At 38.9% G+C, this 26,194-nt stretch overlaps 1 protein-coding gene and 1 long non-coding RNA gene across 3 annotated transcripts in view; one reads left to right on the plus strand and one right to left on the minus strand.

Annotated features, from left to right (window-relative positions):
- Nucleotides 1-16,256, minus strand: part of HBS1L (HBS1 like translational GTPase) — a 91,867-nt gene extending 75,611 nt beyond the window's left edge. Inside the window, exons 1-4 of one of the 2 annotated variants that reach the window (XM_031012325.2) lie at nucleotides 15,644-16,256; nucleotides 11,581-11,646; nucleotides 3,043-3,168; nucleotides 600-794 (exon numbers count right to left, since the gene is read on the minus strand). In XM_031012325.2, the coding sequence (XP_030868185.2) occupies nucleotides 600-794; nucleotides 3,043-3,168; nucleotides 11,581-11,646; nucleotides 15,644-15,686 (430 nt within the window). In that variant the 5' untranslated portion in view covers nucleotides 15,687-16,256. The remainder of the gene's footprint in view (nucleotides 1-599; nucleotides 795-3,042; nucleotides 3,169-11,580; nucleotides 11,647-15,643) is intronic. The other variant, XM_031012327.3, reaches the window with a different exon arrangement.
- Nucleotides 15,886-25,856, plus strand: LOC129534336 (uncharacterized). Its single transcript, XR_008680888.1, has 2 exons — nucleotides 15,886-16,482; nucleotides 24,740-25,856. It is a non-coding gene; the product is annotated as an uncharacterized lncRNA (long non-coding RNA).
- The last annotated feature ends 338 nt before the right edge of the window (nucleotides 25,857-26,194 follow it).

Raw genomic sequence — 26,194 nt, forward strand, 5'->3', positions numbered from 1 at the left:
GAAGAAAAAGATGTCTTGTCTTATCTAATTTTATTTCCACTATGTTGTTATAAAATCAAGTAGTGAGGCCAGGTACAGTGGCTCACGCCTGCAATCCAAGAACTTTGGGAGGCCAAGGCAGGCGGATCACTTGAAGCCAGGGGTTCAAGAACAGCCTGACCAACATGGTGAAACCCCATCTCTACTAAAAATACAAAGAAAAAAAAAAGCCAGGCATGGTGGCACACACCTGTAATCCCAGTTACTTGGGAGGCTGAGGAAGGACAATCACTTGAACCCAGGAGGTGGAGGCTGCTGTGAGCAAAATCATGCCACTGCACTCCAGCCTGGGTGACAGAGTGAGACTCTGTCTCAAAAAACAAACAAAAAACATCAAGCAGTAAAATAACCACAAAAACAGGCTACAACAGAAGAAACACAGTACTCATCCTAAAAATCCACAACTAGATCAACTGATAATCAAAAGTTAACAATAACATGCAAGATTTTCTTAATAGCTCAAGCAAATTAAATATTTTCTTAAAAGCTCAAGCAAACGAAAGCCTCTCTTTAGGCATTAACTATGTAAAACAAGTGAAAAAGAACAAGTAAAGGCATACCTTTTGCTATCTTTCCTGTAGATACTGATGCCTCATTCTTGTCCTTCAAACTCTGCACTCTATCTTGTTCCAGAACCCCTGACAAAGCCTTCTGCACATCAAACTTGTTCTTCAGAACTGCTTCAATTAATATTTCATCTGGCACAGCATCTCCAAGTACCTCTCTCATGTGATTAAGGCATGAATAAAGACGAGCTAGAAAAGACAACAATGGTCAAAAGCTATACTAAATGGTGCAATGAAAGAACTTTAAATCTTCAAAACTGATTTTAAAATTTACAGCTGTACTAGAATATTCAACTCTCCCTTCTGTTTGGCAAAAATTATTTCTAATGATCGTATTTTTATCTACAAATATACCTATCTTCCCTTATCCGAGGAACGATTTTGTTAATTTAAAAATCACTATAATAAAATGTCTCCTGAATAATAGTGACTAATGTTTCAAAAAAGTGTACATTGCACAGTATACACTAATATCTATTTTCAGTCACCAGTGATGATGGTATCTGCATTCATCATTTTTTGCATGTACAGAAAGGAAGGGGTGAGTGTGGAACTATTTCTAATTTGTTAGTGAATCCAGTTACTCACGAAGTATATTTCTTATATTTCTCAAGCTGCTACCTTAAGTTTCGTTTTTGGCTAACTTCAGTTCTTCCCAGCTAACTAAAATAATCCTTAATGACTCTTTAAAAAATGGCAAGATAACATAATATAAAAATGCCATAAAAATAAGAAAGTCCAGGAGATTAAGGGGAGGGTAGGCATTCTTTTTTTTTTGTTTTTTTTTTTTGAGACAGAGTCTTACTCTGTTGCCCAGGCTGGAATGCAGTGGCGTGATCTCAGTTCACCGCAACCTCCGTCTCCCTGATTCAAGCAATTCTCCCACCTCAGCCTCCTGAGTAGCTGGGATTATGGATGCCCGCCACCATTCCCGGCTGATTTTTCTATTTTTAGTAGAGATGGGTTTCACCATGTTGGCCAGGCTGGCCTCAAATTCCTGACCTCAGGTTTCCAACTGCCTCGGCCTGCCAAAGTGCTGGCATTACAAGCGTGAGCCACCGTGCCCAGCCAGCATTCACTTTTAAAAGAAAAAAATTTAAGTCTGGAATTATCTAAGCTGTTTATGAATTTTAATTTTCTGATGACATTAGTATTAAAAGTAATTATTAATAATACTTATTAATGATGTAAAATCCATAAGAGCAGAGAGGCTTTGTATCCCTAGAACCCTTTGTATCTCTAGTATCAGGTAACTAGGGGCCAATGAATAAAAATTAATGATATATTCCCTTATATTTTTGTATAGCACTTGACAATTTTCACAATACTTTTATGTATATTTCTTTTGTAATCCTCATAATAAGTCTATGAGCTAGATATATCAAGCAAATTCTAACTTAATAAAGATAAGACTGAAAATCATGGCACTACTAAGTTAGCAATAATCAAAATAGAATAGAGGTTTTCAAACTCCCTATTCCACAAAACCATTTCACAGAATGCAATTTATATTTAATTGTACATGCTCATATGCTGAACAAGTAATCTACTGGCAATACCCTTTCTTTAAAAAAAAAAAGTATTTGATACTTCTTTCATTGGCCCATTAATTATTAAAAATACATTCCTGAAATATTTGGGCAATTCTGCTTTGCTTCAATCTAAGATTAACTTTTAAAGGCTAATAAGCTATGGGATAATATTATCTCTTTGATAAATACATCAATTATTGAAACTGTAACAAAATACTTAGTATAGCTAACTAGCATCAGGGCCTCCTCTTTATTTATTTATTCATTTTATTTATTTATACTTATTTATTTATTTATACTTATTTATAAAAGAAGAAAGCTAAAATATAAATATCTTCATTAAAATGTTTAAGAGAGTTGAAAATATGCAAAAACTCAGAACTGATGTCATTTACCAAGTTCTATCTTGAAACTTAATTCACACGGATGTAAATCTTGAAACTTAATTCACACAGATGTAAATCCTGAGGACACTTATACAGTGTCACTTTAGACTTCAACTGGTTTTTTTTCAAACCTCTTGAACTTAACATCTTTGTAAGTAAAGGAGTTTATGTATTCTAATCATAAGCTCCATATACAGCTTATGAAACAATGAAATCATCTGAAAAAGTTCTTCTTAACGAATCACTGGAGTTTCTCTCCCATGGAAAAAAATTTTAAATGGGATAGTTCAATTAAAATTTCAGTTACTAAACAATAGCCATACAATTTTTCAATCGTCCAGTTAAATACACTCCTCACAAAACATACTTAATAAAACATAAACTGTCCTTGAATATGAAAGATATGTTTACATCATTACTGTTCATAGTCACTGTTATAAACACAATAAAACTGATAAATTCTGGTGTATTTGGTTATTAATCACTTTCAGATAACAGATACACTACTTTTTGCTATACCTTGATCAAATCCACTGAGCTGATGGTTCGAAACAGAATTGGAAGATTCTTTCAGATCTTCATAATCATATTCTTCCACAGGCTCAACGGAAGGTTTGTCACGCCGTGAATAAATAAACTGAGCAGCTAGAATATAAAATGATCAAAGAATGCTATGGTATAGCCATTTCCTATTAACTTTTTTTTACAAAAGTTAAAGTAAAAATTAAAAATTCTAATCAATCACCTATAGTTACCCATATTTCATAAGGGATGAAAACAAAAACAATATCATATTAAAACATATACCTAAAATCCTACTCGAAGGTGCTTACAACTTATTATTCTCTTATAATCTTCTTCCTTCTTTCCCCCAATCTCTGAAACCATTCCACTCAGCCTACTTTCTCCCTGGTTTCCAAAATCTACCTTTCCTAATATCTCTTCTTTGTATACTATTCTGTGTTCCCTGAAATTTTCTCTTCGATACAAATATTTCAAACCAAATATCAAACTTCTAATTTACATAATTAAGAAAACACAAGGTGGCCAAGCACGGTGGCTCACCCCTGCAATCCCAGCACTTTGGGAGGCCAAGGCAGGTAGATCACCTGAGGTCAGGAGTTCGAGACCAGCCTGGCAAATACAGTGAAACCCCATCTCTACTAAAAATATAAAAATTAGCTGGGCGTGGCAGTGCGCACCTGTAATCCCAGCTACTCAGGAGGCTGAGGCAGGGGAACCGTTTGAACCCAGGAGGCGGAGGTTGCAGTGAGCCGAGATCACGCCATTGCACTCCAGCCTGGGTGACAAGAACAAAACTCCGTCTCAAAAAAAAAAAAAAAAACAGAAAAGAAAACACAAGAAGTGCTAATTTTGCCTGAATCTAAGAGTTCACGGAAAATACAGACTTTAATCTTTAAACAACTCATGCTTTCAATCACACACTTTCAATTATACACTGACACTGTAAACTAGTGTCATATACCTAACTTTAACTTTCAGACATCTGTGCTACTCTGCAATACTGCCAAACATCATCACTCAATATATAACTGGGTATTCATATATATCTCATTAAGGAAAGGAAAGGCAGATTATCTAAATGCCAATACATGCCTGAGTATCATAAATGAAATACAAGTGAGCAAAGGAGAAAATCACAGGCATATCCACAGTACTAATGCTTCCAGCTCTACTGGATGGCCACTGAACTGAATCCTGGACACAGTGTTCAATTGTAAAGGAACAAAATTAAAGAATATGTTAAGAAGGACAGAAATATAGATACAATATTCAAAAGGCAAGGTATTATTAGAGGTATTATCTAGCTTTCTATAAGAGCACAAAACATGTTAAGTTCATTGACTTGTGTATGGATTATCAGGAAGATATTATTTATTAAAGGGAAGCTACATTCAAAATTTATAGATATACAATCACATTGGGGGGTAGAGAAAAAGACATCAAAATGTATAGATAATGCATAGAACATAAAGCTGCAGTGTATGTGTAACACCTATACTCAGAAGGTTAAAGCATAACCACTCTCTATTCATTATAAAAGTCAATGGCCTTACAAATTAGAAGGGAGGGCAAAGAAGAAAAACGTAATGACTTATTTTAAAAGCCAAATGAGTAATACCAGACAACAAGCACTGCGGAAGCACAGAAGTAACCAATGAAGACTGGAGCATTATAATAAAAGAGGTAGGAATAAAGGGAAAATTGAAGAGGTGGAAGAGATCCTGAACAAGGAGAAAAGAATAAGAGAAATATTAATAAAGAGCAGTTGAGAGAATTCAATCCCTTCTACTATAATGCATGTTTCCTTAAAACAAATTAGCTCATGTCAATGGGCTATGAAAGTGTAACATTGAGGATGCTTTAGTTTATGAAATTTTTCTCCCAAAACTTCAAAGTTTTGCATCACTGCATAATACCAACACATATAAAGTCCGATAACACCAACCACAGAGAAATATTATGCTGTAAGATAATTGTATTGTAATGCCACATAGCTCCACATTCTTCCCCTTGGCTCAGTTTGGACATGTGCCCTGTTTGGAGAGCCCTTACTGCTTGGCTCTCCAAGGTCTGTGAGCATTGTGCCTTTACAATATTATCCTTTAGTTTCAACCCTTTCTTACATCTCCTATCAAGCTTTCACCTTTTTTAAAAGTGTAAAATCCTATATTTACTGGAGTACTTATTAGGAAATTAATGTATCTTTTCAAATGTGCAAGCATTTTTATTAAGATAATTATTTCTGTTTCCACTCTATAGGTGGAGTGGTTTGTCCTGATCTTATTTTTTCCCATAAGTTGTTAATTTTAGTATATAATTCTGAAGACCACAAAGTTTTTTAAGAATGCACGTTATGTTGTGTATGTATGTATGTGTAGGGATATATATATCCCTATTTTCCCCCTCTTGTGCAAGTAGATAACAACACTGGTATAAGGTCAGCATGGCTAAATAGCAGAAGAGACATCCTATTTCATAAATTCTCTAAGAGGACAACTTTTTTCACATTACAAATCTCAGAGATGTGTCTTTCAATCAAATGACATCTTAGCATTACATAATACTTAGACTGATAGCCTTTTGTTTTAAAGTGGTCCTTAAAATAATGATACACCTTACAATTCATGGCATTTTAGATTTAATAAAATGTGGTATAAATGATGCCCTTTGGTCCCTGGTGCTTTCCTGGCTTTAATAAACTGTATTCAGTTTCGTCTAAAAGTAACAAACATCCTTCCCCCAACTTCTCCTCCTACCCGTGAACTAGGAGGGAGAAACCTAAGACAAATTAAAAAACTAAGTGAGGCATGAAATCAGATGTTTCCCTCAACAAGTTTCAGTCAGGAAATACTGACAGGGAAGAGGAAGTTTTTAATGCACAGGCTTCTCCTCTGCCTGCCAGGAGCTATTTTTTCTGCAGTGGGGTCGAGGGTGGTCCTATACGACCACACACACCCAACACATAACTCCAACTCAAAAACCTATACTGTGGCCACTATTTTGGAAGTAGTAATGGTTGGATTTGCAAAGGGTGGGTGGGGGGAAGAGTAAGAAAACTCCCCCAGGAGAAGTATTGGGTCGGTGCAAAAGTAACCGCAGGTCTTTCCATTACTTTCAAAGGGTGGGTGGGTGAGGTGGGGAGCGGTCCAAACCTCTGAAGTTGTTCTGAGAGCCCCAAAAGCAACAAATACAACAAATAAAGGAGTGAGAGAAAGTAATGACGAGAAAATGGTAAATACAAAATGCTATTCTCTAAAATTTTAAATCACAAACTTTGATGGAAGTGCTTTCTGAAAAAATGGACACCTATAATTTTTAAAATTTAAGGCATTTTGACAAACATAAAAGTGCAAAGAATTCAAAACCTAACACCTGAAACTTCCTACAATGGTTTCCTAAACATCTTAAAATAAAAAGCACATGAGGCATTCATTAAAAATACAGATTTCTAGGCTTCTTCCCCTGGAGATTATGACTCAGTGGTGCTGCAATGAAGCAGGAAATTTGTATTCTTAAGAATTATTCCGGCCAGGCACAGTGGCTCATGCCTGTAATCCCAGCACTTTGGGAGGCCCAGGCAGGTGGATCACCTGAGGTCAGGAGTTCAAGACCAGCCTGGCCAACATGGCAAAACCCCATCTCTACTAAAAATACAAAATTAGCTAGGCGTGGTGGCAGGCGCCTGCAATCCCAGCTACTTGAGAGGCTGAGGCGCGAGAACTGCTTGAACCTGGGAGCCAAGTGGAGGTTGAGGTGAGCCGAGATCGTGCCACTGCACTCCAGCCTAGGCTACAGAATGAGACTCCGTCTCAAAAAAAAAAAAAAAAAAATTATTCCCAGCAGATTCATATCATAAGGTAAGATTAAGAAACACTGGTGACCTACAAGTCTCCCCTTTATTCTGGCCCACCTATACGCCACTTTGTGGACCATGATCAGTTATCCTTACAAAATACTAGCTCGCTTACTCAAAAAACTCCAATAAGTTGACACTAAAAACACAAAATTAGAAACTGTCTTTCACAATTTCATTCCTATTTTCTTTCCTAGCCCTCTTTCCTCCTGCCACTTGCATTAATCCTGGTAGTCTGATGAAACAAGCCTCACTTAGAGGCCATTGCTTAAGCAATGTTGTTTCCTCTAGCTGGGATGCCATTCTTACTCCCAAATTTCCTAGCTTCAATCCCACCTCCTTCTAGAAGCCTTCCCAGACTCCTTCAGTCAGGGTTATTTTCTTTACCCACAATACTGTTGTAGCAAGTTATTTGAACAAGACTTTAAACAAGCTTCCTTATACCAAACTAATTTATAAATGTATTAGAATAGTGTTTTTCTTACAAAAAAAAGAATATACAATAAGGTGTGAAATTAGAATGGAGCAAATAAAGATTACTTCTAATCATATTAGCTGAAACAAAATACATCACCATTCAAATAGTTTCATATACAAACTCCTTTTGCTACCCCCTACTCTTTGACATAGGTTCAATACTCAGTATCAATCTTTCTAAAAGAAAGAAAAGTTAACATTTAAAAATCACCATCCCAGGCTGGGCATGGTGGCTCACACCTATAATCCTGGCACTTTGGGAGGCCAACACAGGAGGATCACTGGAGCTCAGGAATTTGAGACAAGCCTGGGCAGCGTAGTGAGACCAGGAAAATTGAGCTTAATAGAATTCAAAAAAATATACACGTGCTGATGAATTTTAGAAAGAAATTCCAATTAATTGATAAAGTCTTTCAATTATCAGACTTCATTACACCATGAATACAATCAGCTTTTCAATGACCTTAGCTGCTTAAGAATAGAAAATATTCTTCTAAAACCATTCATTTTTTATTGAAAATTACTTGGAAAATATACCACTATAGAGGAAAGTAAGTTTCTTATCTGATGTTACTGCTATTTTTAAAATGTTTTGAAAAATTTAAAAATCCAAAGTCATATGCTTTTGTTAAAAATCAGTTTGTCACAGAAGAAACCAAAAACATTTAACTATCTCCTGCTTTGATAAGATCAGTTGGCTTCTTGGTGTGTTCGAAAAGTAACTCTCAGAGTCAGACTGTCCTGAATACAAACCACAGGTAAGAGCCACATCAAAAGCTATGAGAGACACATGGATAAACTCTGTCTCTGTCCTCAAGAAAGCTAGGCCATAAATGCAAATCTCAGAGAAACACCCTTTGAAGGTCCGACTTTGTACTATTACCTTATTATTAAAGATAACATAACATTTATCCAGAGAAGCCTAGATAAATGACTGTGTTAACCTGCAATATTAAGGTGTCTTTCAGTAATCCCCCCTCTGAAAGATTCCACGCTTATACAAAGCCATATTCAACCAACTTCCAAGTCCTGCAGACCTCAACTCCTGTAAATTTTCTCTTGAATTTATTTCCAAATCCAGTGCTACCAACTCTTGCCCTAAACAAATGGTTCTCAATGCATACCACGAGCATACCCCAGTGGGCTTGTTAAAACATCTGCTATGCCTCACTCCTAGTTTCTGACTCTTGGGTGGAGTCCCCAACATTGCATTTCTAACAAACTCTCAAGTGATGCTGATGGTTCACTTTGAGAACACTGTCCTAAAATAGTCTCATCTCCTCTAGATAAATACATATAACAGTCTCCTAACGAGTCTACTTACATCCACCCATATACCACCTTTAATCCATTATCTATGTATTAGAGATTTTTTTAACTCAAATCTAATATAACCGTATCATCTTCTCAGTTCTATATGCCATGCTCTCTAATGTGCTTAGAATGTGAGTGATGAGGATAGCACTACCAGACATCACTTTGTCACCTCTAATATTTAAGTTACCTAGTCAACTGTGATGCTGAATTATAGGAGCCCCAAAGGGCAAATGCCTAGGAGGTTCCTAAAAAATGTGAAATTGTTTTATTCCTAAGTCACTACAAAATGTCTTCTCTTTTGAACTCCTGAATAAGGAGCTATAAAGGAATGCTGCTTATTAAGCCATCTCTCAGCTTCTAACCTACCATCCTTTACTCAGCTTTGTGATGCTGGATTGAAGTCACTGCAAAGCACATTTCTTCTTTGATACCCGGCTCCCTTTTAGGATCATCCAATAAGGAGATATGAAAGGGACACTGGAAAGCCAGAGAAGGCAGGCACATGCTCCTTTCCTTTTGCTTCTTGTTCCAGTATCACCCCAGCAATACTCACTTCACCTTCCAGAAGCAGTTTCTTCCAGTAACTGCAATTAATATCCGTTTTCAGTTTTTCCAAAACTCCCAGAACCAGCTTCAATTTGCCTCTTCACTCCCCAGACAACACGACCAGCCAGTAGGTTGGAATCCCCTCTTTAAAAGGCTGAATCCCAGCTCTAAGATTCAGGGACCTTCTGAGGCACCAGCATCAGCCATGCAGTGCCTCCCTGCCCAGGGGTCTGAGTCCTGGCCCCACAGTCCCTCTTGTGAACTTCAGAGGCAAAGCAGCAAAGAACCCTCTCCTCAAGGTCTAAGTCACAGCTGCAAGGAGCCTCCACCAGCTTCTAAAAGGTGGTTTCAACCTTGCCTTTTGTTCCCCTAAGAACTAGGGACAGTAAAGTGCTTCCTGAATTTACTACCTTCTTGATATCCTGGTTGCACTTTTTGCATTATTTGTTCTATAATACCTCGTTAACAACTTTTTATGTTAAATGTTCTCTGATAAAATAACTGGTGCAATTTTTATCTCCTAACAGAATATGGACTGATAACAGTGAAACATTAAAAGATGAGAGGAAAAGCCACGATTAAGCTAAATGAGAAAAGTATTTGACCAGAAGAGCAGGCCTGTACATAAAGAGCTAGATGCATTTCAGAATAACCAGTTAACAGGAAAAAGATGACAGAGTAGATATGATAAAGACAACTTCTAGCATATCTATGCCTTTACAAAGAAAAAGAAATTATAAAAGTCAGAAGGGGCATATTTGGTCTGCAGAGGCTAAAAATAGGATGAAAGCAGGTACAGTTTATAAGACAGCCCAGCGGACTAGAGGGTAATTAAGACAAGGAGGATGTATTAGTCCATTCAGGCTGCTGTAACAAAATGCCATAAACTAGGTAGCTTATAAACAGAAATTTCTGACAGTTCAGAGGCTAGGAAGTCCAAGATCAAGGCAGTCTGTGTGTGAACACCCGCTTTCTGGCTCACAGACAGCACCTACTTGCTGTGTCCTAACATGACAGAAGGGCAAGAGTTCTCCTTGGGACCTCTTTCACTAGGGCATTAATCCCATTCATGAGGGCTCTACCCTCATGGCCTAATCACCTCCCCTCCCAAGGGCCCCACCTCCTAATACCATCACCTTGGGGTTAGAATTTCAACATGTGAATCTGGGGGAAACACAAACATTCAGACCATAGCACAAGGATCTGAAAGAAATGTTAATTATATCAAACCTTTAAACTTGTGAAAAATGAGTTTTATAAATTATATTTATGCTATACCCAACCACAGGTAAATATACTATTATATACTCTTTTAATACCATATTAAATTTTTTTTTCCATTTTTTGAGATGGAGTTTAGCTTTTGTTGCCCAGGCTGGAGTACAATGGTGCGATCTCAGCTCACTGCAACCTCTGCCTCCCAGGTTCAAGCAATTCTCCTGCCTCAGCCTCCTGAGTAGCTGGGATTACAGGCACTCGCCACCATGCCTGGCTACTTTTTGTATTTTTAGTAGAGTCGGGGTTTCACCATGTTGGCCAGGCTGGTCTCGAACTCCTGACCTCAGGTGATCCACCTGCCTCGGCCTCCCAGAGTGCCGGGATTACAGGCGTGAGCCATCGCACCTGGCCTACACCATACTAAAATTTAGCAGGGCATTTTAACCTGTGTAGATAGTAGGCTGAAATTTGGAGACAAATGTAGTGTTAGGGAAATAAGTGACAGGAGGATCAGGATTAATGACTCAGCCTTTGCTGGGAAGAATATATGAATGTTTTCCTTATATGGTGGCAGAGAAGAAATCTTTGGGCTGATAATCTAGAAGATGCAGCTCTGATGTGGAATCATACAGAAATATGAATGCCAAATTCCTCTGTGGCTCCAAAAGAAGTCTGAACTACATGCATCGGTTTATTTACCAAACTGTTCAACAGATAAACTAAAGTACTGTATAAAGGAAAGTCTAGGCATAACATCTCCATGTTTCTAATACTCAAAAGATTCTTGAGGATATAATGGCTGCCTGCCTCCAGAGGCTTCAGAATTTCATTATTGACTAAATTACCATTTTAGTATATTTAGATTAACTGCATGATGCAAAGTATGGTGGAAAAGAAGCCACAGTCTTTTTCACATTATTTAAAACTAAATAATAGAATCACAAATTTAAATTCTACTCACAGGAAAAGAAATTATTTTATATGCCTTTAATAATTAACATATAATTAACTTTTTAAATGTTATATATTACAGTCTCACAGAACACTCCAGTCCTTGAACGACTAACATTTACGTTTTTAAACACCAAATCCAAGGAATCAAATTATTTTTAAAAATTCACCTGTTGATGGCGAAATACAATAATCATCCTCTACAGACTGGCCGTAGAGATCATCATCTTCAAAATCTAAAATAAAGACAAAAGAGACAAATTCATTTACAAGTTCTTTTTATATTCTTAGTTACTAGTGAGGAAGCATCTGAATCCTCTCCAAAATAAACTGTTTATCAAAATTTAAGGATCCTAGAATGTCTATTTTCAAAAAAACTCTAAGAATTTCACCCACAAAATAGGTTATTTACTAACTCTATATTTATAAAGACATACACAGTTCTTCAGTTGTTAAATTAATTGGATTTACCCAGGTCCCAAGTTTTCACCTCATAGGATCAAATATAATAATCCTATAAAAAATATACTTGAGGCCAGGCACGGTGGCTCACGCCTGTAATCCCAGCACTTTGGGAGGCCGAGGTAGGTGGATCATGAGGTCAGGAGTTTGAGACCCGCCTGACCAAGATGGTGAAACCCCGTCTCTACTAAAAATACAAAAATTAGCTAGACATGGTGGCGCGCACCTGTAATCCCAGCTACTCTGGAGGCTGAGGCAGGAGAATCACTTGAACCCAGGAGGCAAGGTTGCAGTGAGCCAAGACTGCGCCACTGCACTCAGCCTGGGCGACAGAGCAAGACTCCGTCTCAAAAAGAAAAAAAAAGAAAAAAAGAAAAAAAAAATACTTAGTCTCTCCAGTGTTGACAAAAATCTGAAATAAACCATTTTTTTCACCATGTGCCCTCTAAAACCAAAGCACTTCTCTTCCACAGAACATGGGGGTATACAATAGATCATGAAAGTAGTATTTCTTTATGGAGAGCTAGGTAACATCTATACAAACCAACTTACCCTAAACTCCCTATGCCCACCTGCTGATGGCTAACTGCCCTTTTTTTCTGCTTCCTGGGATATGCTCTTTGCCTAGATTTTCCTAGGCCATTTCTTTCTGCTAGTTAAGGTTCCAGCTCAAATGTCTCCTCTTTGCACAAGTCTTCCCCAACCACTCTGGGTAAAGCAGTAAGCCCCTCTGCTACTGTCACCCTCCAGCACACTTACCCAATTTACAGAGCGCTACGCCTGTTCACTACATGAGACTATCAGCTTCTTCAGGGCAAGACTTGGTTTAGCCAACTACCTGGCACATATGGGGCACTAGATTAATATTTGTTTTATTATAAATTAATGAATCAAACTAATTACAACTAAAAACCCACAAAGAACATAAATATATTTACATAAATTTCATTTGACAAACACTAACACCATGCCAGGGAGTAGTTGAGACAACTGTGGTATAACAGTGAACACATTTCCAGTTATCACCGCACCTAAAATCTGACAAGGAATACACACAAGATAATGGGCAATTACAAAACCATGTGACAAGTGCCTGATGTGAGAAACACAGAGCAATTTGGGAACACACACATGAATGACAAAACTAGAACCGGGAGTGGGGCAGCTAGGGAAAGATCCCCATTAATATAATATCCAAACCAATTCCAAAGGATACAGTTAGCTAGTTTCTGAGGGTATTCATGCAGCAGGAACAGCATGCTCAAAGGCTGAGACCAAATGCTTACAGCAAAGAAAAATTAGATAAATGCTACTATTGGGCAAAAACGTATATGATTAAATAAATTATTAGATCACAATCCCAAGTTAATAAAAATTTATTTGCAAATAAACAAGTGGCCATTCACAAAGTATTTTTAGATATTGAAGACAACAATAGGCCAGGCATCGTGGCTCACACCTGTAATTCCAGTACTTTGGGAAGCCGAGGAGGGAGGATCTCGCTTGGGCAACACAGCCAGATGCTGTCTCTACTAAAATAAAAAATTAACCAGGCATGGGGGCACATGCCTGTAGACCTAGCTACTCGGGAGGCTGAGGCATGAGGATTGCTTGAGCCCAGGAGTTGGAGGTTACAGAGAGCTATGATCATGCCACTGCACTCGCACTTCAGCTTGGCCAACCAACAAAGTGCGATCCTGTCTCTTAAAAAAAAAAAACAAAGAAAAACTCTTTTTTACTAGGTCAGTTTGTCGATGCTGAAGTTGACCCTAAAGTGCCACAACATATAAAGATGAAGAGAATTCTTTCCTGCAATCTTCATAGTTTGTTTCCTCAATCAACAAAATTATGAAATATTTACCACATGTAAAGAACATTGTGCCAGCTACTTAAAGTATGGATTTTGCCTTCCTGAGACTTTTAAATCAGTGACTGAGGCAGTCATGTAAAGTATTACATAAATTACAGAGAAAAACAAAGTGGGAGTTAAGTAGCGGAACCAGTAGGTTTTAGAACACAAACTCTCTCTAATGAGGTTATATTTCTTAACAGAATTTTTAAATTATTATTCTGAGAATTCAAGAGAAAGCCTAACTGGGAAGAAGAGAAATAAACTGGACCTTAATGAGTACAACTTTTATAAACAAGAAAAGGGGATGAACCTCCTTAATGTTACAGGAACAGCTTGGTTATGATGTCACCAATTGTTTCAAAGAAGCATGACAACATGACAACCTAACCTCAAGAAGCCAAGGTGCTCCCTGAGGCCAACCACCTCTCCTCCATGAAGCATTCCTTAACATAGAAATCCTGCTTAATTCCCCCCAATCCATTCTGAATTAAGTGTTCTCATCTGTGTATCCCTCCCATAGCGCTTTCTCAGTACCTTTTGTAGCATTTTTCATACTCTAATAATCTGTAACTCGTATAATCTTCTCCTTTTAGACCACCCTCAAATATCTTACTTTCAGTCCTCAAAGCTTAGAACAGTACTCTAAGCACTAACTTAATGGTGGTTGAGGAAATGATTAAGCAACTATTAAAGAAATGAATGAATAATAAATAGGCCTATTCATGTACTTTATATTTGCAAAAATCTCTCTCAGTCTAAAGTCATTTCTTAGGTGACAGTGGTCCACATGCAATACCATCCACTGCAATATTTATTTAAAAGGGCCTCCATTCTAAAGTAACCACCAGAAAATTCACATGTTCTAGACGGACTGAGGTCACAGGTTCCAAATGGAGAACAGGGTGTTAGCTGCCCTCACTCTAGTTAAAGCATACTGATGTTCTATAATAATCTACTGGGGTGCCAATGACAATCACCAACATATTAAGCACTACATGTTCTGCACTTCGCAAAGCATAGTTCTTTATTCTTCTCCTGCATTAGTTCATTTTTGTTTATATTTTTAGTTTAGTGATGCTTGGTGATCCTATAGTTATCTACTGCATGAAGAGGGATGTGCTCCTCCTAAAAATAATTCTAACTCCTGTTAACTCCTACAGAACATTCATACAGACATTTTTCTTTTATTTCATTTTTTAATATCAAAAAGTCCTTTCCTATACACTCTTTCCTCTAGTACTGCCGTTTATTTACATTTCAAAATACATTTATATCAAGCATTACCAGCCAAGAACTAAGTATAAACTTCAAGATCCATCTGATCGACTCATTCTTTGGGCCTTTTTAACATGTGTCTTTTCTACTGTCTCCTAAGTTTCCACTTTGAAATTCGTTGAAAAATAAATTAGCGCAAACTGATTCTGCACTAGGTATGTATGGACATACACAAAAGGTTTACCATGTAAATCTAACACAGGTACACGTCCGTTGAATGTATTAAGTCAATCTGCGTTTTACAAATAAGCAACGTTTCATGGACATTTCTCAAAGGGGATCTGGGAGAGAGGAGCTAGAAGCAGGCACGTTAGTGCCCAACATGGGAGGAAACAATGGAAGAGGTGATAATGCTTACGTGCCTAAGTATCACCGGATCTCAACCTCACCAATATCCTACCCATATGACGCTATACAGCACCTCCCCCTCCCCAAATAAAATCAACCCCAGAGGGCAGAAATCATGACTTAAAAACGACGGCATTTGAAAGCACTAGAAGGCCTGTTATATTCCCCAACTGGGGCTCTCCCAATGCCGACAGGGCAACACTGACGAGAAACTCACAGATTGAAGTGGATGCCAACGGGCTAGGATCCCAGCTGTAGCCGGGAAAAGAACGTCCCGGCATGACCCTGCCACCTACCTTCATCGTAGTTATAGCCTCGAACATTCCGATGCCGGGCCATGACGGCGGAGAGGGCGTTTGCCACAGCCCCTTAACTCCTTCCAAAACACTCTGCTTAGATACTGATAAGGCGCCAACTGCAGCCTGGAGAACCCCCATGCGCCATCTTGGCTTCCCGCAGGCCTCTGCGCCTAGCGCCTGCGCAAGCGCGACGTCTTATCTGTGCACCGCGCGACGGCAATGCCTCACGGTCACTGTCCGCCTCCCTGAGGGCGCATGCGCACTGCTGCGCATGGCGGGACGAGGGGAGGGAGCGTTTGGGAGTGGCCCCACCCAAAGGTTGGGCGACGGAGGGGGATGGGGAAATCCCGCCGCCTAGAATTGACTGGTTTGGACTAAATGTTGCAAGCGGGGAACCTTGAGCTACCTACGCCAGCGTTCTGGATTATTTTCCAAATTTGGTTTCTGATAATCTGAGAAAGCTATGCGCTCAGTAAGAGCAGGGACCTTGTTTTATCAAACTTTGATCTTTCATTAAGCACACAGTGGGCATTCAACAAGCTTGTGTAAACTTGGAATCAGATTTAGCCCAGGCCGGTGCGGTGGCTCCTACCTGTAATCCCAGCACTTTGGGAAGCCTAGGAGGGCGGATCGCTTGAACTCAGGTGTTCGAGACCAGCCTGAGCAACATAGCGAGGCTCCGTCTCTACAAAAAATACAAACACTAGCCGGCCCTGTGGTGCAGACCTGTAGTCCCAGCTACTGAAGAGGCTGAGGTGGGAGGATCCCCTGAGCCCGGGCGGTCGAGGCTGCAGTGAGCTGAGATCGGGCCTCTCCATTCCAGCCTGGGCGACAAAGTGAGTGAGACCTTATCTCAAAAAAAAGAGTACAAGCTTTAGAGAAGGAAATAAGGCTATTTTTAAACGGGTATATATTATTAAATTGAGACCCTGGCTATAAGAGGTCACCCTGCTTTCATATAATTTACGACTTCATGTATTCACTCCGTTCGGCATACTATCCCTAGTAAACAGCGATTTGCCCTTAGCTATGTAAACGATTTTAGCTATATAGACGATATTTATCAGCATCATAAAGAAGGATTCACTGAACATTCATTGAACACATAATTGTGTGTAACATTGCGAGTATTAAATATAGCTTTTTAGACATAGCACTGGCCTTAGGTGGTAATGCTGAATGTTGTTGATGCATGAATCTATAACCTGCTATTAAATGTCCTCATTTCTCAGAACATAAAGTTAATAATGCTATATAAGAAACCAACCTCATTATACTGAACAACCCACTTCAGTTTTAGCTTGTGTTTTTGAAATGATGATACTTCACATCAAAGGCAAATGTCGAGTTCTAGAGATAATTAAAAGCTTACTCAGCTTTTTGCTATGCACAATAGAAAGAAATAAGAGTAATCCAAATTTAGTTTATATTTGTAAGTGGCTTGGAACGTAATTTATTCATGCATTTGAATGTGTTTGACTACAAAAATAGTTGTTTAATGTGGCTCCAAAATAAAATTTTACAGAAAAATAGAGATAGTTGCTAATGTTACATGGCTTAAGTGTTTTTATTATTTTACACCCTTAGGTAATTTTTATTTTGCAGCCTGTTTCTTTGTAAAAAGGAGGTAGAGACACTAACTCGCAAGCTGTGAATAATTTATCCATATAAGAGGATTTATCACAGATCATAGTAGGTGCTTAAAAATATTGTGTTATTGGCCGGGCGCGGTGGCTCACTCCTGTGATCCCAACACTTTGGGAGGCTGAAGCAGGCGGATCATGAGGTCAAGAGATCAAGACCATTCTGGCCAACATGGTGAAACTCCCTGTCTACTAAAAATACAAAAATTAGCTAGGTGTGGTGGCGCGTGCCTATAGTCCTAGCTACTCGGGAGGCTGAGGCAGGAGAATCGCTTGAACCTGGGAGGCAGAGGTTGCAGTGAGCTAAGATTGTGCCACTGCACTCCAGCCTGGAGACAGAGTGAGACTCTGCACCCCCCCCCCAAAAAATTGTGTTATTAAAATACAAATGGCAGCTTCCACTCCACTGTAATTGTCAATTACAAGCTTATACAACTCACTGAGGTATGAAGTGAATGAATTATAGACCACATAAGCAAAGTACTACAGGAACAATGAATAAGAAAACGTTACCTCTGTCAGATAATATATAATTTGCCCTTAGGTCGTCAATAACGCACTCCTTTAAAACTCTAAATATTGCACAGCATCTACTGCATCTCAAACAGTAGAGCCTCAATGGCAAAGCCTTCACTGACTTCTTCAGAAAAAGTTAGGATTGTTCCACTCCCCTCAGGACTCTGTAGGTGTGGGCAGGGCACCGTGGCGTGCAGCACTTTGGGACGCTGAGGCGGGTGGATCACCTGAGGTCAAGAGTTCCAGACCAGCCTGGCCACCATGGTGAAACCCCCATGTTCTACTAAAAATAAAAAAAAAAATTAGCTGTGCGTGGTGGTGGGTGACTGTAATCCCAGCTACTCGGGAGGCTGAGGCAGGAGAATCGCTTGAACCCAGGAGGCAGAAGTTGCAGTGAGCTGAGATCGTGCCACTGCACTCCAGCCTGGACAACAAGAGTAAAACTCCGACTCAAAAAATAAATAAATAAAAGACTCTGGTATTGTGTTTTGATGGAAAGTACTATGACTTCGGAGTACCACGAACCTGGATTTCAGTCCCAGTTTTGTTGCTGTTAACCACTTCAGATTTAATGTCTTCATCTGTAAAATCGAATATATGAAAATGTATGTCTTCTGTTTTGTGAAAAGTAAATGATATATGTAAAAACAGTAGGTGTTGCAGAGTGGGTACTCAATAAATGCCAGTTCTCTACCCCTACTAATTTCAAAGCTTTGTCTTTGTTTCTCCGGCACCCTAATGTCTGGCACTTTAAATGTTTGCTGAATGAATTAATGAGTAAAAGAAGAGAAATAAAATGACATTTCTCTTGCTATGGAATTGTTAATGTCATAAATAACAATACAAATCATTTTATATTGATTTGTGAAAAAAATTATGAATGAAAGCATAACTACATTACTGAAAAAATGTTAACAACTTTATTGAGATATCATTGACAATAAACTGCATATAATGTGTAATTTTGATACATTTTGACGTATGTATACACCAGTGAAGCCATCAACCCCATCAAGATAATGAACATATCCAGACTTTCAAAATTTTCCTGAAGTACCTTTATATCCAGAATAAAAATTCCAGAATATCCCAGGATCCTTCCTGCCCGTCCAGGCCTCCTCACCATGGCCCCTCAAAATAACTGATCATCTTTCTGTCACTATGAGTTGTTTGCATTTTTTTAAATTTTATACAGGTGAAATCATATAGTATGTGTTCTTTTTTATCTGTCTTAATTCACTCAGCATAATTATTTTGAGATTCACCTGTGTAGTTGCTTGAATCAACAGTTCATTCCTTTTTATTAGAGGAGGATTCCACTGTGTGGATATACCACAATTTGTTTTTCCATTCACCCATTGAGAGATATTTGGTTTGTTTTCCATTTTGACGACTGTAGATAAGGCTTCTGTGAATATCTGTGTACGAATCTTCGTATAAACATAAACTAATTTTTCCTGGGTAAATACCTAGGAGCAGAATGATATGATAGGTTATCTTCAGCTTTTTAAAGAAACTGTCAAACTGTTTTCCAAAAACAGTTGTAACATTTTATGTTTCCACCAGCAATGTAGTTCCATTTTCTCTATTTTCTCAACATCATTGCCAACACTTCATGTGGTCTAAAGATGTTAAGCTTATGGCCGGGCGCGGTGGCTCATGCATGTAAATCCCAGCACTTTGGGAGGCCGAGATGGGCAGAGCACAAGGTCAGGAGTTTGACACCAGCCTGGCCAACATGGTGAAACCCCATCTCTATTAAAAATACAAAAAATTAGCCGGGTGTGGTGGCACGCACCTGCAATCCCAGCTACTCGGGAGGCTGAGGCGGGAGAATTGCTTGAACCCGGGAGGTGGAGGTCTCAGTGAGCCGAGATCACGCCACTGCACTCCAGCCTGGGCGACAGAACGAGACTCTGTCTTGAGAAAAAAAAATAAAAAGATGTTAAGCTTATTTGACAGTTCTATATATCAGCTTTGGTGAAGTCTTTGAATCTTTGGTCAATTTTTAATAGGGTATTTGTAATAGAGAGTTCTTTCTATATTCTGGATACAATTTCTTTATCTGATATAAAATTTGGAAATATTTATTCCAGTACATGGCTCATCTCTTTATGCTGTTAACAGTGTCTTTTGAATAGAAATTTTTCGTTTTTATAAAGTCCAGTTTATCAAATTTTTCTTTAATAGAGTATGCTATTGATTTTGTATCTAAGAAATCTTTGCCTGATCTAAGGCTACAAAAATTTTCTCCTTTTTTTTTGAGACAGAGTCTCACTCTGTCGCCCAGGCTGGAGTGCAGTGGCCCCTGATCTCGGCTCACTGCAAGCTCCGCCTCCCGGGGTTCACGCCATTCTCCTGCCTCAGCCTCCCAAGTAGCTGGGACTACAGGCACCCACCATTACAGGCACCCACCACCACACCCGGCTAGTTTTTTGTATTTTTTTTAGTAGAGACGGGGTTTCACCGTGTTAGCCAGGATGGTCTCAATCTCCTGACCTCGTGATCCACCCACCTCGGCCTCCCAAAGTGCTGGGATTACAGGCGTGAGCCACTGCACCCGGCCAAAATTTTCTCCTTTTTAAAATAAGTTTTACAATTTGGGATTTTACATGTAGGTTTATGGTTGATTTGCAGTTGATTTTTGTATATGACGAAAGGTTTGGATCAAAGTTCATTTCTTGGCCGGGCGTGGTGATTCACGCCTGTAATCCCAGCGCTTTGAGAGGCTGAGGTGAGCAGATCACTTGAGGTCAGCAGTTGGAGACCAGCCTAGCCAACATGGCAAAACCCCGTCTCTACTAAAAAGTACAAAAAGTAGCCGGGCATAGTGGCAAGCACCTGTAGTCCCAGCTACAGGAGGCTGAGGTGGGAGAATCGCTTGAACCCAAGAGACAGAGATACAGAGGTTGCAGTGAGCTGGGCAACAGAGCAAGACCCTGTCTCAAAAAAAAAAAGTTTATTTCTTGCTTATTATGGACATTCAGTTGTTCTGGCACCATTTGTTGAAAAGAAGGTCCTTTCTCCACTGAATTGCATCAACATCTTTATCCAAAATCAGTTGCTGCTGTCAGTCTATCTCTGGACCATTGATATACTACTGATCTATTGATCTACCTTAACACTACTACCATGCTGTCATGATAATGCAGCTTCATAAATCTGAAAATCTAGTAATGTTAATCCTCCAACTTTGTTCTATTTTTTCAAAGTTTTCTTAGTTATATTAGGTCCTTGATATTTCCATAGGCATGTTAAAATGAGGCTTTTCAATTACTACATGTGTTCCTTCTTAATTTAACCTGTATTTTTCTTACTTGATAGATCAATTTGGGGGAAATTGACACTTTAGCATTAAGTCTTTCAACACAGGAACAACATATGTCTCTCCATTTATATAGGTCTCCTTTGATTTCTCTCAATAATGCTTTTTGTTTTTCAGTGACTGGTCTTGCACAATTTTTGGAGATTTAATTCTAAGTACTCCGTGTTTGTGTGTGTGCGTGTGTGTGTGTGTGTGCTTTGTTTTGTTTTGTTTTGTTTCGTTTTGTTTTGTTTCTCTTGAGACACAGCCTCACTCCGTCGCCCAGGCTGGAGTGCAGTGGCAATCTCGGCTCACTGCAACCTCCATCTACCAGGTTCAAGCAATTCTCCTGCCTCAGCTTCCTGAGTAGCTAGGACTACAGGCATGTGCCACCAGGCCTGGCTAATTTTTAGTAGAGACAGGGTTTTGCCATGTTGGCCAGGCTGGTCTTGAACTCCTGACCTCAGGTGATCTGCCCACCTCGGCCTCCCAAAGTGGTGGGATTACAGGCATGGGCCACCACACCTGGCCAAGTACTCCATATATTTTTGATGCTATGTAAATTTTTTTTTAATTTCAAGGTAAAGTTGTGCAATTAAACTATTAAAATTAATAAATTAATTGGCACTACCAATACACAAAATTGTATATTTTATACACTGTATAATTTGTTTACAATTGTGAATATAGCTGTATAAATTATGTATACAACTATATGTATAATTTATATAGAAGGTATATAATTGATAGATAATTGGATAAAATTATAAAATTTTATATATAATCATGTAACTGTATGATTTATATGCAATAGAAACAATAGAAAAATAAAAATTAAAAATTAATTAGCCACATTAGCATAGAAATATCATCCATCCAGGTGCAGTGCTCATGCTTGTAATCCCAACACTTCGGGAGGCCAAACCTAGAGGATAGCTTGAGCCCAGGAGTTCGAGGCCAGCCTGGGCAATGTAGGGAGAGCCGGTCTCTATACAAAATACAGAAATTAGCCAGGTATGGTGGTGTATGCCTGTGGTTTCAGCTACTTGGGTGGCTGAGATGGGAGAATTGCTTGAGCCAGGGAGGTCAAGGCTGCAGTAAGCCCTGATTGTACCACTGCACTCCAGCGTGAGCAACAGAGTAAGACCCTATTTCAAAAAAAAAAAAAAAATGATAAGTAAATTTTTTAATCTTGGGAAACTAGAAGACTTTGCTAAGAGAAATAAAGGAAATGACATTAAATGGCGAGATATTCCATGTTCATACATAGGAAAAGTCACTATTATTATGTTAAATGGGAGAGATGTCAATTCCTCCCAAATTAATCTATATTCAGTGTTATCTCAACCAAAATCCTGGCAGGTTTTTTTTTTTTGTGGAAATTGTCAGTCAGATCCTGTCATTTAAATGGAGATGCAAAGATCCTAGAATGGCTAAAATAATCTCATAAAGACACCAAGGTCGGGCACAGTGGCTCATGCCTGTGATCCCAGCACTTTGGGAAGCTGAGGCAGGAGGAATGTTTGAGCCCAGGAGTTCAAGACGAGCCTAGGCAATATGACGAAACCTCATCTCTACAAAAAGTACAAAAATTAGCCAGGCATGATGGCTCGTGCCTGTAGTTCCAGCGCCTGTAGTTTTGGCTACTTGGGAGGCTGAGGTGGGAGGATCACTTGAACCTGAGAGGTCGAGGCTGCAGCGAGCCAAAAGCCAGACCTAAAGAGTATGTGCTGTTTGATTCTATTTATGTGAAATTCTAGAACAGACAAAACCATGCTATAGTGATAGAAGTCAAAATGATTGCTTTACATACTTACCAATGCAGAAAAAGAAAAATTAGGCCGGGTGCTATAGCTCATGCCTGTAATCCCAGTACTTTGGGAGGCCGAGGCGAGTGGATCATCTGAGGTCAGGCATTCGAGACCATCCTGGCCAACATGGCGAAAACCTGTCTCTACTAAAAACACAAAAATTAGCCGGGCGTGTGCCTGTAATCCCAGCTATTCAGGAGGCCAAGGCAGGAGAATTGCCTGAACCTGGGCAGCGGAGGCTTCAGTGAGCCAAGATTGCCACTGCACTCCAGCCTGGGCGACAGAGCAAAACTCAGTGTAAAAAAAATAAAATTAAAAAAAGTCAAAATGATAGTTACTTTTGAAGTAGATATTAATGGAGTCAGGAAAGAGAGAATTAAAGGGAGCTTTCAGAAGTGCTGGAGATGTTCTATATATTGATCTGGGTTAGGATTATAAGGTTTTATACATGTATACAATTTTATTTTACTGTACATTTAAAATTTATGCACCTTTCAGTAATAAGTTATACCTCAATTTAAAAACCAAATTAAAAAATGCAAAAATTTATTAAATGGAATTTTCATTCCTATCTTTAATATATACATATATGTCAGATGTTTCCTTTATGCCTCATAGTGTTGTTTTATTTATTTATTTTATTTTATTTGTATTGACAAGTTCTCACTATGTTCCCCAGGCTGGTCTCAAACTCCTAAGCTCAAGCCATCCTCCCACCTCCACCTCCCAAAGTGCTGGGATTACAAGCATGAGCCACCATGCCCAGCATGTAGTGTCCTGTTTTAAAGATATAAATAAAAACTAAGCACTGTGATACATCTGAGTTAGAATTTACTTAACAATATATCAGTATTTCTCAGAGTATAGTCTGTTCTTCATCCTGTATTTGAAACTAAACAATTACTCATCCATTTACACTTAAAATTTTCTGTTGTTCCTGAAATAACACTGTCCTTGTTAGCTACTTAAATATTCATATGAGGTTTGGTAAATAAATTATAGTGACGCTTCTACTCCATAACTATTAAAAAGAAATGAAAGAATTGATCTTAGTCATTAAGAAAGGAAGAATAAGGCTGGGCGCGGTGGCTCACGCCTGTAATCCCAGCACTTGGGAAGGCTAAGGCGGGCAGATCACCAGAGGTCAGGAGTTCAAGACCAGCCTGGCCAACATGGTGAAACCATGTCTCTACTAAAAATACAAAAACTAGCCAGGCATGGTGCCGGGAGCCTGTAATCCCAGCTACTTGGGAGGCTGAGGCAGGAGAATCAGTTGAACCTAGGAGGCAGAGGTTGCAGCGAGCCAAGATCGTGCTACTGTACTCCAGCCTAGGTGACAGAGCAAGACACCATCTCCAAAAAAAAAAAAAAAAAAAAAAAGAATGGGAGGGATGGAAGATAGTTATAATTGTGACATTAGACATGGTATATAAGAAAAGTTCTAGAATTTTCTAGTTAAGTGTCTAGGAAAGTAGGGCCTATGCTACAAACTAGAAAATGTCATGGGTGTGTGGGAAGATCCTTTGGGGTCCTTTGCAGTTTTGCAATTGTTTTGAGCACTTGTGAATTATACTTGTTATTATATGTTAATAATGTAAATCTGCTCATCTTGATTATTGTTACCAAATATCTGTAAAATTTATAAACAGATGTATTTATTTTCCTGTTGGTATCCCGAATTACTTCTATAACCCTCTGTCTGAACGAATGATATTCTTACCTTCCTATTTGCAATTCCCCCTGACTACTTTCCTCACATATTGTTCTCTCTTTCTCTCTCTCTCTCTCCCCCACTCCCTGCCCCTTTGTTTCTTGACAGAAATCCAGCTAAGTAAAAATTGGCAAGATCCTGTGACAAGATCCTGTGATCAAGACAAGGTTTTGCCCCCAAAGGACTTGAGGCCATCTGGGAATTCCATGTTTGACAGAAGCGCTGACAGCATAACCAAGCAAACAAGAAGGTATTCAGGGACGCTGAAACGGATCTTCAAAGAAGACTCAGTGGGTGATTTTTAATTTCTGTGTAGTATTATAGAGCTTAATGCAGAACATACCAAAACCTTGGAGAGGTAATGATAGGGTCATGCATTTCATAAGGCAGAGTAATGCCCTGCAACAACAAAATAAAAGTCAAAAAGAGTTCTACACTGAGCCATGAACCACTAAATGGGGAATACCAACAAAATAACACCACCTGGGTGAAATCTTCTTCCTGCACAGATAGGTTCTTTCAACCACCAACCCTAGGCTTTCCAGCTGTCAAGCACTTAATCATGAAATATAATAATAAAGATGTTTCAGGAGTTCCTTATGATACTTTTTCAAAAGTTCATATTGTTCTAAACTCTTTAATAATAATCAGTTCTCCAGGTTAAACATCTTTCAATGGAAGCACATTATTTACAAACTAAGTCCAAACCCTTAGAAGGACATAGGAGTTCCACTATGATGTCAATGCTGCCTGGTTTGCACCTCACCTGCCACCTCTCCACCACCAGACATGGGGCACTCTGTGTCAGCTCCTACTTTTATGGTTCCAAGTCCAGCCATGCTCTTCCTGACTCGGGACATTCACACATACTAATTCTTCTGCTTAGAATGCCCATCTGTCCCCATTCACTCTTTATTGCTCAGCAAAGCCCAGTTTCCATCACACATTCTGCGACACCTTCCTTGACTCTGCAGAATAAGTGTCCCTCCTGTGTGCCTTAAAGCACAGTATTTGTTTCTGCTACAACACACATTAATAATATTCTAATTGTCTATGTTTGCTTCTACCCCTCTCCACTTCCCCAGTTAGATGTAAGTTCCTTAAAGGCAGGGACACTCTAGTTTATTTTATATCTCTTGCATCCAGTGTAGTGGCTGGTACAAAACTAGAATAAAATAAATGTTATTGAATTATTGTTGAATAAAGTTATGACATGAAAAATAAATATATTTGTAAGAAGTTCATTACTTTGGAGACCAATATCAGTAATATTCTGGAGAAGGACACCATCTGCAAGGAATGAGAGAGTGCGAGAGAGTGTGTAATATGGCAGTGAGGGCAATAAGTAGAAATTTCTAGATTTAAAGGTATCTTTTGTATATACCCCCCAAAAATGAAAACTTATGTCCACATACAGACTTGTACATGAATGTTCATAACAGCATATTCATAGGAGTCAAAAGTAGAAACAACCGAAATGTCCATTAACAGATGAATGGAAAAATAAAATGTGGGCTATTCACAGAGTACACTATTATACAACAATAAAAAGAAGTGAAGTAC

The sequence above is a fragment of the Gorilla gorilla genome, chromosome 5 (assembly GCF_029281585.2).
Source record: "Gorilla gorilla gorilla isolate KB3781 chromosome 5, NHGRI_mGorGor1-v2.1_pri, whole genome shotgun sequence".
Lineage (NCBI taxonomy): Eukaryota > Metazoa > Chordata > Mammalia > Primates > Hominidae > Gorilla > Gorilla gorilla.